Source organism: Lepisma saccharinum, chromosome 19 (genome assembly GCF_977018435.1).
Source record: "Lepisma saccharinum chromosome 19, izLepSacc3.1, whole genome shotgun sequence".
NCBI classification, from domain to species: Eukaryota; Metazoa; Arthropoda; class Insecta; order Zygentoma; family Lepismatidae; genus Lepisma; species Lepisma saccharinum.
In genome coordinates, this window is record NC_139247.1 from 33,961,737 (window position 1) to 33,976,423 (window position 14,687).

A 14,687-nucleotide genomic window follows, 5' to 3' on the forward strand; every position below is an offset into this window, starting at 1 on the left:
ACTGACTGAGGATGAGCGAAGGAACGCTCACTTTCAGCAGGATGGAGTCACGACGCATACAGCATGTGCAACGATCACGCGCATTGAGTCATCAGCCGTGGCACAAACAAAACTTGGCCACCTCGTTATCCAGATTTATCACCCAGTGATTTATTCTTGTGGGGAGCTCTGAAAGGACAGGTGTATAGCAACAACCCTCACACACTCGAAGAACTCCAGAACAACATTATCACAGCTATCCAGGCCATCCCGCAGGATGTCCTCGCCAGTGCTTTTCAGAACATGTGGTATCGTCTGCACACGTGCCTCGAGGTCAACGGAGGACATTTCCAGCACCTCCTCTAGGTAGGTTGTTGTCACACTGTACTGTATTTACAGAAGAGATGTTTCATTCATTTACGTTTTTGTCAAGTTGTCTAAACTGCTTGGAACTGATATCCTGGACTGTTCTCTACCCCGCTCTTCTCTTCGATCTACCAGAGTTGCCTACATGCAAGGAGCACATTTTTCACGGGGCCTCTTTTAACATACTCACCCAGTATAAAAGTTACGAATTAATTCTTTTCTATGTATTTAATAATAATGTATTTTTAAATATTAGGTAATTTATTTTATATTTAATAACATTATACACATATATATCTGTGCACGCATGAATGTAAATTCACATCATTCTACCCCGCCCCCCCCCCCCACACACACCAGTCATCAATAATTTCGCATCCTGAAAAGAACTGTGTGGAATTATACATTTCTATATACATATTCATCTGTATATTTTAGTAATTCACTGATAAAATAATAATATCAGACACGCGCGCGTCGTCTAAGAAATATTGGCATGCAAATACAAATTGTTTTGCCTGTCGACTAAGAACTGACTGTCCAGGCTGGAACCTTTGAATCGGATGAGGCAAGTAACGGAATTCGTTTTAAGGTCTGCATTCCAAACAGACGAGAACATTATGTCCCTATAATATTTTCCTCGTTTCCTATCTGCCTTGTGATAATTACTAATCATTCAACGATACAGGCAAACTGATTAGCTTTCTGGCATTATTAGGTTCTGTTTGATACAATTAGTTTTTCATAAAACTTCCATCCACAAAGATGACACTGATAAATATTTTGTCATCTTACACGATCTCCTCCATAAAACAAATGTGTCAGTGTCATTGTTGAAATAACTCTTTGCAACTATGTAACTGAGTTACTTTCTTAATGAATTAATTTCAAGTGTTATTAATTTACTTAACTGGATCTAATTTTTCAATGAAATAACTGCAATTTAACTTCGTTACTTTGAACTAAGTGGTTGTACTTTCTAATAATGGATTGATTGATTGATTTAGTTAATTTTACTTCGCGTTTTGAGCCTCTTGGCTAATTTGCGAAGATGGGGATGAGTGATGAAATGATGAAATTGATGAATGGACATTCACAAACAACCAAGCCCGAGAGGGATTCAAACCTGGGAACGTACTTTTTAATAATTTCCTAACATTGGTCCTTTGTCACATTTTCTATTCTTCATCCGCTCTAAGAAAAAAGTCACTACGTAGCTTGTGACAAATCCTATTCTTTAGTTCAGTTGCAGCTCTGCATGAAACTTGCGCATAGGAACATGCATATGATTAATAGCCCAGTCAATAAAGGTTTCATATCGGGAATAATTTCGTAAAAGCTGTGATTTCACAAACCCCCATAAGAAGAAATCACAGGGTGTAAGATCACATGACCTTGCTGGCCATTCCTGGTCACCGTGCAAAGAGATCACTCGTTGCGGGAATTTTTCATGGAGTTCCATATCGTAACCACAACAAACGAGTCAAAACAATTGAGGATACATTAATCGGCATGACAACAGATACCAACATTGGTAAGAACAGGTCTGCCAATCTCGAAACAAAACAATAGCACTCGATTCAAATTCGGCGTCCTATACGGAACACCCTATATTAATGGTTGTGACAAACACTGTTTGTTCTACGCTATGAAGGCAACATAAGGGAGATTGCATTGGTAATACTCACCCCCGAGAGGGAAGAACTTGGCATAGATACTCTTGAACGTATCCTCTGTTATCATCCCAGTAGGACATTCCTGTTTGAAGGCGCGGTAAACGAACTGGATTTCCTTCTTGGAGAAGCGGGTTGTTTTGCTGATCGTCTCCAACCGATCAGGTCGATACCTAGGTGGCTGTAATTCAAACTCTTCCAGGTCCAAATCTGAAGAGAAACGGACAGCTATGAGAAAAATCATTTGCAATTTCAGAAAGTTTGTATGAACATCACAAAACACAAGATATAAAGTATTATTGTACTGTGTTTTGGTATTTTATCCAGTTTCGATGAGTCTTAATGGTGAAGTGATGAAACAGACAAATGAACAAACAAAAGGAACGTCCATGCCTTAAACCAGAAGACGAACCTAGGACATTTACACTACCACCCCATCACAGTGGATGGTAGGATAAAAATACTTTATATCGTTGATAGAGAAAGCTTTAGAAAGAAATTCAACATGGCACATACCGGGTGTTTCTGCGAACGTGTTACAGACTTGCAGAGATGATGGACGGCAACAAACGCAACAAAATGAGATAGGGAATCCTGGTCCGGAAATGCCCCAGTCAAAAGTTACAAGCCAAAAACTTCGAAGGGCAGGCAACCAGTTACGACGTAGAGGGAAACCATAAAAGATGTCTGGGGAAGTGGAAAACAAACACAGAAGAATCACTGCAGTTGCTTTAATGAGTAGGAACTTCAGCCATCATGACAGCGTCGCAATAAGCTATGTCGCATCCGCTCAAATATCCCAGGAGTCGTTCGGACCAGATCACAGGCTGAAAAGATTCTTACCAAGATTCCCTCTACATTACTCACAGGTGTCTCGTAGACAACATTTTGACATGACCCCACAAAAAAAATCAAGTGGGTCAGATCAGGTGAACGGGCAGGCCAAGCAACAAGTCCGCCTCTCGCTATCCACTGCTGTGGGAAGGTCTGTGTCAGAATATCACGAGCACCAGCTAGGAAGTGGGCTGGGGCCCCATCATGCTGAAATCACATGCGTTGATGAACGAGAAGTGGGACATGTTCCAATAACTCGGGAGGATGTCTCTCAGAAACACAGTGTACACTGGTCCAGTTAATCGTGGCGGTAAAAGATACGGACCTATTAAATGTTAGCCGACAGTGCCAGTCCACATGTTTAAAGCAAATCTGTCTTGATGGCCCTTCACGGTTGTGGCACGGGGATTTTCATCGGCCCATACATGGCTATTGCGACTATTCAGCATCCCGTCTCTCGTGAAATAGGCCTCATCAGTAAAGAGCACACAGGCATGGAACTGGGTGTCGACCACACAGCGCTGCAGTAACCATTCACTAAACACGACGCGGGGTGCGAAATCAGCTGGACCCAAGGCATGGACACACTGTGCATGGTAAGGGTGCAGCTGCTGCTCCCTCAGAACATTCCAAACAGTACTATGGGCCACACCAATTTCACGTGCCACGGCCCGTGCACTAATGGATGATTGTCCCTGCACCGGATCCAGCACTGCATCTTCAAGGTCGGGTGTCCTTGCAGTTCTTCGTCCTCCTTGCTTGTGGAATTGAGGTCGCACTTGCCCCGTTTCCCGTAATCGTTGGAAAAGTCTGGGAAACATGGTGTGTGCTGGACGTCTGAGTCGTGGATACGTGGTCCGATACAACCTTTCTGCTTCCCTACAGTTTCCATTTGCTCGTCCATGCACAAACATCATATCAGCCAGTTCCTTTGGGGTATACTCTCCATTGCACTGATTGCAGCCGCGACACTCGTGCTTCTAAACTACACACGTCGAGTTTGACGTTACGTCTTCTCCAGGGCATGCACAATGGATTCTTTCCCCTTTCTTTTATGATTATCATCCGCGTTGTGCGTGGTTGCCTGTCCTTCGAAGGTTTTGGCTTGTAACTTTTGACTGAGGCATTTCCGGACCAGGGTTCCAAATCTCATTCTGTTGCTTTTGTTCCCTTCCATCATCCCTGCAAGTCTGTAACACGGTCACAGAAACACCTTGTATAGAAGTCGCAAAATGCACTTGTAGCACTAGCAAACCAAATGACAAATAAAGGCGATATTTAGGAGGGTACAGGGGGTCCGGAATCTCATTGACAGACTTACCAAGTACTACAAACTTAAATAATGAAAATATGCTTGTATAGCATTTAGGAGGTAATTTATTTCCGCCGAACTTAACTTCAAGGTAAGAATTAGAATAGGGTCATAACTAAGGCTTTGAATGACAACATCAAAGAAGATTTACGCACACAGCTACTTATAATAATATGCATAAAACATTAATCAGGAACTTTACTTATCGTTAATTGGATCTACCATCGTCTTTTTGTTATTCAATAAATATGAAATTCTTTATCTTTTCGACATTAATTTCCTTGCCAGGACAGTCGTTTTTATACAAATTTGGTGATCTTAGCTACACGTAAACTACAGGGTAATGGATGCATACTGTTTTATCTCTATTGTTATATCGTCTTTTTACCTATGCATGTAATAATTTACATATTAATTTCTTAGACACTTGGTTCGGACAACCTTTCTTCCAAAATATATTTCTAAATACGTGCCTGACCGAAATTTCAGGAAGCCAAATATCTCTATATGAAGGACTATTGTAACGCTTTCTAAACATATGAGTGTTTTGTTTAATTTCAGGTTGAAGATAATTCAACAATCAATGAAATACACACATTTCGATTAGAAGAAACAATAAAACGTCACAATAGATCCTATCTTCCTCGCCACTGTTATGTCCTCGTGTGTATTATTAAGCATGTGCATATGAGCTCACATAGAGTGGCTGATTACACACTGATTAAAATTTTATTTATTTATTCACTGTACACAATCTCATGTACTACTATCTTGGATACCATAACATTTCAGTAAACATAAGGCAGACAAAAGCCCTAGCGACACAAACATGTTAAATGTACAAAACATGACAACTGCTTCATAAATGTAATCAATAAATCGATATCTATTCAACAATAGGGAGTTAGTACGTCAGAATCGTCACTGAATTTTATTTCTTCTATAGAGTAAAACTGTTCCTATATTTCTCGAAAGAAGTTGAACAAGGCTAACCATCAAGCATTGTTTGCACCTTGTCCATTTGAAAATGCTGGATAAAATGTTTTAACATTTAACATACCATCTGGAGGTTGTTATCAACTTACTGAGTTTGAAGAATAATGTAACAGCAAAAGCACACATACTATTTTGGTACACAACATTATTACATGCACATGAGGCACACTAGTAAATATCAGGCCTTCCCGATGTCATTGTTGGAAGTCGTCACATTGTAATCAAGATGTCCCGAGTTCACTACCGGGGGGGGGGGGGGGGCACGTACTGCTTTTAAACTGTAGATCCAGTCCCGCGTATCCTATCTCTGCATAAAACCGACTTAAAAGAAAAACTCAAATTATAGTAAGTACCACAGCTGTAATAATAAATCATGTTTATGTATATTACTTCTTAATACCTGGGGCAAATATTTAATGAATATTTTCATGAACATTGATAACATATTTTTACGCTACAAGGATGAAATAGGGTAAGATTTTACATATTTGAAACGCAGAACACATCTTCAAGTTCTGTCGCAGAGACAGCCACACACGCGCTCAAGTACACTAGAGAGAGAATTTTTGTATTTTATTTTTCAACATGCAATTGTTGAAGTGACACACACAAAGGAACACCAATACCCACGCGGAATTCGAAGCAAGGGAAAGAAACACACACACACAAAGAGAGAGACAGAGATGTCATTGAACGTGGGGACAGAAATATAAATATCAGCTCCGACCTATCACTAAGGAGCAGGCAGTGACACGTTTACTTTCCTGTATTCGAAGAAGTAATGCTGGTAAAGTAATACATTAATGGAATGTGAAATGACAGTGTTGCAATCAAAATGACAGTGTTGCAATCAAGAGCGCCCGCAGAATTTTTTCTCAGGGGCAGAGTCATAGAATTTATTATTATTATTATTATTGCTAATAGTTTTGTTGTTATTGTTAGTACTACTAGTGCTACTACTACTATTTTTTTAAAAAATATCATACATTTGTAATTTCCATATTGTGTATATCTTTATACAGATAATCAATGTAAAATAGACTGTAAGCTTAAATTTAACTCTACTTTAAAAAAAAAAATTATATTAACAATAATAATAGTTGCTGTAACTTACGGTCTGTAAGTCATAGAAAACAATATATTTTGTTATAAAACATCGTTACAATTTCACCATTCGAATTACATTACATTACATTACATTTCCAGAAATCTCAAGGGGGGCCCTTGTCTCCCTGGCCCCTCCCTGCGGGCGACCTTGGTTGCAATATGCAAACATAAATAACTGAATATATAAAACAACCCTGTTAGGTAGAATCAAATGTAACACTCGAACGAAAAATATAGTACAATGTATAAAGTTTTGAATGTTAAAATCATTTGAATTGAATTTCTAACAACTACGTGATGGTGTTTGGCACTTTGGGAACTACGTAATACAAATTCTGGCTAACTGCTTTAAAATTGATTAGTGCACTGGATTTGTGGTAAAATCGTAGGATTTCGTAGGTTCGATCCTCACCACTGGAAGAAACTAACTGTTCACCTGAAGACGATAAAAGAAGCGTAGTGTTTGAATAGTCATAAATAGTAGGTGCACCAGACAATAGAGAATCTCCAATTGGTATTGAATGCTAATGGGTGTTCTTTGTTAGTGGCCCTTCACCTATTTCTTCTAATTACTCATTCTCATCGTCGCGATTAGCCAAAAGTGACACAAATACAAATAATATTTTACATGGCTAATACTTTTAATACACCGTGTCTCATGCAATGTTAATTGGAGATTGTTCATTGTTTGGTGCTGCAATCGAACGAGCCACTAATCAACTAGTTCACGGCGTGCCCCGGAATTATTTGAATCGGTACTGGACCTACAGTTGGGTGAATTCCTTAGGAATAACTGACACAGTCAAAAGCGCCGTTAATCAAACGAAAGATTACGACGTTTTTATACCCTCTAATTGCGTTAATTACAAGTTTTCTGTCATCCAAACAATATTGTTTATTTCTTATTTTTTTCAGTTTTACACCTCCCAACTGTTTAGTTTTGCTATTGTAAAACACTTGAAATTCCTGTTTATTTACATTATTAATTGTAAACAATAGAGAATGAGGGCTCGTGGTTGTTACAAACAGTGTTTTGGCAATCTTGGAAGAGGGTCCTAAGTGGAGCAGCCCATTGTTAATCCCACCCTCGCTACTAGTTGACAGCAGCGCCAGAAGCAACGATTTTGAGACACACGTATGGGATTCGCTTCTGGTTTCTCTTCAAGACGTCGTGGTAATAGGTCAATGCCGAGAGAAGCGTAATCAAATGTTTCAAAACTCAAACGTTACCTGCGTAGTGTGTTATATTATTATAAAGTTGAATTTTTACACTTTAATGTCCATATTTAACTCCATATTTTGGTGAAAATGAAGCGAGAGGCTCTTGAGTGGACTTATTACTCATGAAGAAGAAAACAACTAAAATAAGGAAATGATCATTTGTTCACTTTAGTGGCGGTGATTAGGGTGGGCGAGGGGGTGTTAGTTGCCCCCCAACCCACTTTTTGTTCCCGTACTATGCTAAACGTTATGTATCAAGGGAATGTAAACTGTTTTTCCCACGACCGGTTTTTACTGCTATTCGATGTGTTCATTTTTTGTAACATTTATTATATCTACATAATACAACCTTAAGCAAGTCTCTGCACAACCTTGCAAATTTAACCTGTTCTCAAGTGGCTTTGAAATTCCTTCTTTAACAATAAGGTAAATATTTTAAATAAGGAAATGTTACCCAAATATTCTGAAGGAACAAAATGACCAAGTGTGCCGAGGCACCCCAACAATTTTAATTCACGTATTCACTCATTACGCAGAGCAGGGACGGCGACAGGGGTGGGCACGGGTGGGCAAGCGCCCACCCCAAAATTCCTGTGCCCACCCGATTGCCCACCCAATCAAATTCAATAAATATATACAATTAGGAAATGTAAATGGTTCTGTAAGTATAGGCTGGTTCTCACTCCATGTATATTTTATTTGTGAATATTATAGATACTAGAAAGTTCACAAGTTTCAATTCATCCCATAACAAGCTTTGATGTCATTTGGCGAAACTTTTGTCTAGTAAGTAAGTTTACGAAAATTTGAGCAAATATCCTGTTGAAGGAAATCAATTCAAGCTTTTCTTCTTAATTTTGTCATTGGAAAGCTAAAGGTACTACCAGAACTCTCTTTTAAAATGTGATCTAATGAACACTGTTATGATTAGAAGAAATCAACAGGCTTAGTAAGTTTTATGGGATACTCACAAGTTAAGGTTTATGATCAAGAGTTAATCAGAATTTAGGACGATTTGGAGGGTTGCAGCATCCAGCATTCAATGGGGAAAAATTGATTCGAAAGCAGCCATATATTGAAGTAAAAGAGATATTTGAAATGTGGAAAAATATTAAAATATATTTATAACTAACCATCTGACATGACTTGGGCTAAAGGTTATAGACTAACTCAAACTGTGCATAAATGATGATGTCAGCACCGGGTCTTTACATAAATCTTGGCATGGGTATGATCAAAGTAATAAATAATAAAAAAATAAAACTTCATCTTCGCCTTGCTTCCTCCAGATACGCACGAAATTATATCGACCTTTTTAAGTGGGTCCACACTGCAATACCAGGAAAGAAGAAGACATGCGGAATTTTATGTTTGATTGATAAATTTTAAAAAATATATATATTTCGCTTTTCTTCACTTCGCAATGATGATATGATGAAAGTGATGAATGGACACTCACAAAAATACCCATGCTCAGACCGGGATTCAAACCCGGGACCACTGCATCATAGCGCACTGCGATAACCACTCCGTGAGTAATTTGATGTGCCACTTTCTTTATTATATCACATTTTTTACATAGCTGTCATCTTCAAATAATGCAATGTATCTAAAGTAACCATTTTTAATTTGTTCTAATTAATAACGAGTATTCGCAATCACTACCATACCGAGGTGACCAAATTTTAATCAGTTTTGTAGGTTTGGAAAAAATCTATCGAATTACTGAATCGATATTATTAGTGGCTATTGCTATTTACAAGTTCTCTTCCAACATATAAATTTTCACTATCAGTTATGCAGTTCTTATGATTAACTTGCATGAATTTCAAAGAAGAGGAAGAAAGGGGTGGAAAGAAATCTTGACTCGAGGGTGTCAGAGACCTACGTATAATGAGGCAGCCAAAAAGAAGAAAATTGCAAATAATCCAGTAGTAATCTATTTTTAAATCCACATGCTAAAATAGGCTAATTGTCACTAGATCTCCATTTTAAACTGTAGTCCTAACGAGTGTGCATTGGCCTTCCACTGGAAATCGAACCCAGGACTACTTAATTATAAGGCGAGAGCGTTATGCGATCGGAGAGACGATTACAGAAATAACTCCGTCAACCGTATCATTTTATCATAACAAGATGCGTCCATTTACGTAAGAGGTGGATTACACTATTATTATGATTGGCCAATGGACGTCCACAGAATTTTTTCCAAGGAAGGGCAAGCATGGTAATTTTTCCAGGGGGGGCAAACTAGACATATTTCTCCCTTAATAGTGCTGCCCCCTCAAAGAATCACTGATTAAAATTGAAGCTCTCATGTTCCTATAACACCCACCCTTCCAATAATTAACATAAATTACTGTGAATGAAATGCAATATATGTGTGTAATGTATAAGTTTATGGTAAGATCAATTTTCCATGGGGGGAAATGTCACTTTCTCCCCCTTCCGGACGCCCATGGATTGGCCGCCTGAGATTTAAACTATTTCTTTCACGTACGGACAAAAATATTTGAGACTTGTATAAAGCAACGTCGTTGTTCGCGGAGTTATCTGTTTTGATAAAAAATGAAGCCTTGTGGAGTTAAAATTACTTCCTCAACTTTCGAAGTGCTATGAACTGTTGATACTCTATTTGTGGAAAGTAATCAAGACTGATTTGACTCATTGTTATATTGCAAGTCGATTATCTCCTAGTTTTGTGACCAATGGTGACGGTGAGGTTGAATGGTACGAACCTCATGATGAAAGAACACAAACAAGCACGGAGACACAAAACACCAAAAGGAATATCTTGACTGCGGTTACAGGCACCAGAGACTCATTTGCCTCCAATAATACAATTTCCAGGGTGTACTATTCAGGAGGGAGGTTGACATTTGAGTGTGTTCGAAACGGTCACACTAACAGCACAAATAATCTGTGAAAAGGATAGGAATTACTGGATACGATGATTATGTTTGATGAATTCCTTGCTTTCAAATCGCTTTCTACACAAGGTAAGAGGGAGATCTCGAGTGAAAGAGGGAGAAAGACAGAGAGGGGGGATACATGTTAGTCAAACTCACATAATGCCTTACGTTTGTACTGCCCACCCTAATTATCAATATACAGCTTCTGCCCACCCGGTCGAAAAATTCTTGCGCCGCCCCTGACGCAGAGCCACCTGTTGTCATGTTTTAAATCGTAATACGATTTCCATAGCATTAACCAAGATAATACTGTTCAATGCAACTTTCTTCAGGTCTGAAAAGACACAAATGTAATATGACGTGTCCCAACGTGTCTTGACAAAGCTAATGTATTGCAAGATCGGAGTGAAACATTTAGTTGCTATTCATGTTAATGTGCTACGATTAAAATCGATTTTAGAATATGATTAAAATGTAGCGGGTAATCTCATTGATTTTTAAATATGTCCTGATATTGTGCTTTGGATTAGGAAATGGATTCAGATTTTCATTCTACACAGCAGAATTGACAAAAACAGTAATTTTATTCACCTCTCTCAAAGTACATGTTCAGTACTTTCACATTTGATGAAATTCTGTCCATAAATTTAGTGAACATTCATCTTGGTCTTCAAATCCTCAACCCTACGCAAAGACTATGGATCGCTATCAAAGTTAACAAATTTTGTTTCAAGTCTATGAGTTAGGTTAATCTAATTGGGATTGGATCTACAGTTCAAATGGAATCTTAAACTTTAGTGCGATACGCTTCATCGGGGATCGAACTCGGGAACCCTTGATTACAGCGGTAGCCATTACGTTATCAGAGTTCCAGGCACATCTAATGCATTGATACAGTGACAGTGCCATAGGGGACGAAGCAGTGATGCAAACTCTGTCAAAAGGCCATTTTGGATATAAATTTAGTCCTGGGGAGCGAACTACTTTCTCCCTGCGCTCTTGCCAGGTCCTCTACTTTTCCGCCACTCCCAGGAAACAAGTAAAAAAGATAAATAAACGTTCTTTTAACCCCCCCCCCAACATGTATTTTTTTTAGTAGTGTACGAAATGTGGATACTTCCTAGAAAACTTTCCTCGCCCACCGAATCTTCTCACCGTGGCGCTTTCACTGGAAAGGTACAGTCATGGACACGTCTGCGTTGTAACAAATCCGATGACTTTAATTGGAATGTTCAATGCAGAATTGTCCAGTCATTGGCAATAATAATGGGACACCTGAAATAACCGCTTCACTGCAAATGTCTTATGCGTGTTGCCTAACTATACAGCGATGAGTATATTTTAAAAGCAAATTATCAATGGCAAACCACCGCCGTAGAGGTAGACAACACGCATAACACATTGCAGGGAAGCGGGTATTTCAGGTGTCCAATTATTATTGCCGGTGACTGTACATGGTGCACTCCATCAAAAACAAAAACTTACAAATTTTCATGTAATTCTGATAACAATTTGATTGTTGTTATTTAGCATCGCTTTTCACTTTTTCCCTACTCGCGACGATGAGGATAAGTAATGACATGATGAAAGTGACACTCACACTCCATGCGCAGGTCGGGATTTGAACCCGAGACCCCTGGTGTCGTAGCGAGCTGTGATAACCACTCCGCCACAGACGTCAATCATTTTGATTGATTGATTTGGTTTATTTTACTTCTCTTTAACGCTACTTTTGGGTAATCACGAAGATGGGAATGAGTGATGACATGATGACATTGATAATTTGAAAATCACAAACAACCATGCACAAACCGAGACCCCTTGGCGGAAGCGAATTCTGACAATAAGGCCGACACAGGTAATAATATAATTTACATTACACAAATAACTAAATTGATGCACACTTATATCTTACTCAGTTTTTTCCTGATAAACGAAGGTAATTTCGCTCCTCGTCGCTCAGGATGGACCCTTCTGCCCTTGAGAACGTCCGAAAGGGTCAAGGCAGACAGCCCTCTCCTCCTCGATATCGCAGATTCCGTTTTCGGAGGAGGCGATTCCGGCACATCCTCCGCCTTTCCATCCACTCCGGGTTTGTCGTCGATCGTCGACTCTCGCTCGACGCTCGTCGGCGACGACGACGACGCCGTTCCAGGTACTGACAGCGGAAGTTCCAGCATAGGCAATGAAGATCTGGCGTCCAAAGGGGGTAACCTCGCGGGGGTGAGGGGCATCGGGGGGATCACTTCTGTTTCCATGTCCGCGGCTACCGAGTCGCGCTGGAAGCGTTTCACGGAACTGCTGGACACTTTCTCGTCATCGAAGCACGACCGTTTGGGGACGCAGATTTCCAACACCTCGCAGTTCACCTCTGGCGGTGGTAGATGCCAAGATGTTGGTGCGTTCGCGGTCCTACCAGTACCAGAACCCTGAAGTAACTTGAGAAGCGCAGAGCCCATGAAAGCACGTTCCTCCCGAAAGCCACATCGCACTTCGACTGTGCACCACGCACATAAACAAAGCTCACCATGGCGACCGAAGCAGACCTGGAGGCCACAAGTCGATATCGAACCTTGTGCTCACAATGACACGCGATCTGAATCGACTAGTGAAAAATTGTATCAAATATTCACTAAACGCACTCCCCCCGACACTCGATCGAGCCTCATTACTAGATATGCAACAGGATACGCCACGTCGCGTAGTGCTTGAAAAAGGTCAATCGTGACAAAGTCTCTGAATCTGACACTTGACGTCATCATCGACCTGTTGATGAAATATATTTGTGACGATTGTATGACCTTATAAGCACTTCTATTGATTTTGCCTTGCTAATGACAAGCAATGGGCCGTAGACAATAAGTCTATCTCCACATGCGTTATCTACGCGTGGATTACATTGTTTACATAGGAGGCGGCACAAGAGGGTCTAGAGTGGACTATGGTCCTCCAAAATCTAACTGGCCCACCCTGTTAAAATGTAGTGGAAAATTTCGTGACAAAAATAAAGTGATGGGAATCCTTAGAAGATTCGAACCCACGATCTCAGGTTACCAAAAGCAGACTAAACTCTAGATTTTGGAGGTTTTAACCTAAATTTTAACACTTTTGCAATACAACATTTAAACTTGTATAATTTTCTTTTTACTTCAATATTTAAACTTGCTTTCATTGAAAAATAAATCCGTGTTTGAATCGTTTAATACAAAAGTGAATGTTAGGAAAATGCACTGTTATTATTTTAAAATGTGGCCAACTGAAGTCTTGGAGAGGCATCCAAGCCTAAAATAGTGAACTAAGCCGAAAGCACACCCACCGGCAAAACAAACAGTAGTCCATTAACACTTTAATTTAGTTTCTTTTCCACACACTGATGATCATGAATTGAAATAAGAACGAAAATAAGTAGAGGCTAACACCTGCTTCGAATCAACATAATTCCCTTCCCTTGAACAATAAAGAGTGTATAATAAAAAAAAAATCATTATAGCGATGAACGATTTACCGTTGGCTGTGCTGGAAGTTAAAATTTTCACCGTGGATCGGGTGGACAGATCTAAATCTCAAATTAAGACTTTTCATCATCTTCAGAACCTTCCCTCGCACTTGTTCCAAAACTTGGGACTGGACAATGTATGTAAGACAAAGGTGATTTATAAGTTTCACCCGATTTCTCGTCAATTTAATTTACAGTAATACGAGGGCAAATCGAAAAGTCTTTCTTTGAACGGCCCTATTGTAACTTCCGATTTCTTCCACGGTACGGCGCTGTTATCAGTTGGCAAATATGGCCGGAGTGCTCAGGAAGTTCACACCATATGAGCAGCAAAGTGTTATTCGTTTCTTAAGGTGCAAAGGACAAACAACCACATGTATCCACAAGGAAATGGAGCCAGTGTAATGTCGAGGACAATGAGCGATCGGTTCGACCTCCGAGCAGCACAGAAAGAGAGAAATCACTGACAACATTACCCGATCGCTCATTGTCCTCCACATTTCCCCGTCCATTTTCAAACTCCTTGCACCATCACTGCACACTTCGAACTGATAAACACTTGTCCCCATACACTGGCTCCATTTCCTTGTGGGTGTCTGTGGCTGTTTGTCCTTTCCACCATAAAAAACGAATAACATTTTGCTGCTCATATGGCGTGGACTTCCTGAGCACTCCGGCCCAGTGTTGCCACATGAAGGGAAATTTTCCTTTTGCAGGGAAATTTGGACCGAAATTTAAGCCAAACGGGAAAAGGGAATTTCTATGAAAAATACCACAATTTCAGGGAAATT

General features: G+C 39.8%; 1 protein-coding gene across 2 annotated transcripts in view; it reads right to left on the reverse strand.

Annotated features, from left to right (window-relative positions):
- LOC146002825 (calsenilin-like) overlaps nucleotides 1-14,687 on the reverse strand; it is a 222,820-nt gene that overhangs the window by 64,171 nt on the left and 143,962 nt on the right. The window contains exons 1-2 of one of the 2 annotated variants that reach the window (XM_083140789.1): nucleotides 12,316-12,886; nucleotides 2,034-2,228 (exon numbers count right to left, since the gene is read on the reverse strand). In XM_083140789.1, the coding sequence (XP_082996915.1) occupies nucleotides 2,034-2,228; nucleotides 12,316-12,859 (739 nt within the window). In that variant the 5' untranslated portion in view covers nucleotides 12,860-12,886. Of the gene's footprint in view, nucleotides 1-2,033; nucleotides 2,229-12,315; nucleotides 12,887-14,687 lie in introns of those variants that run through there. The other variant, XM_083140790.1, reaches the window with a different exon arrangement.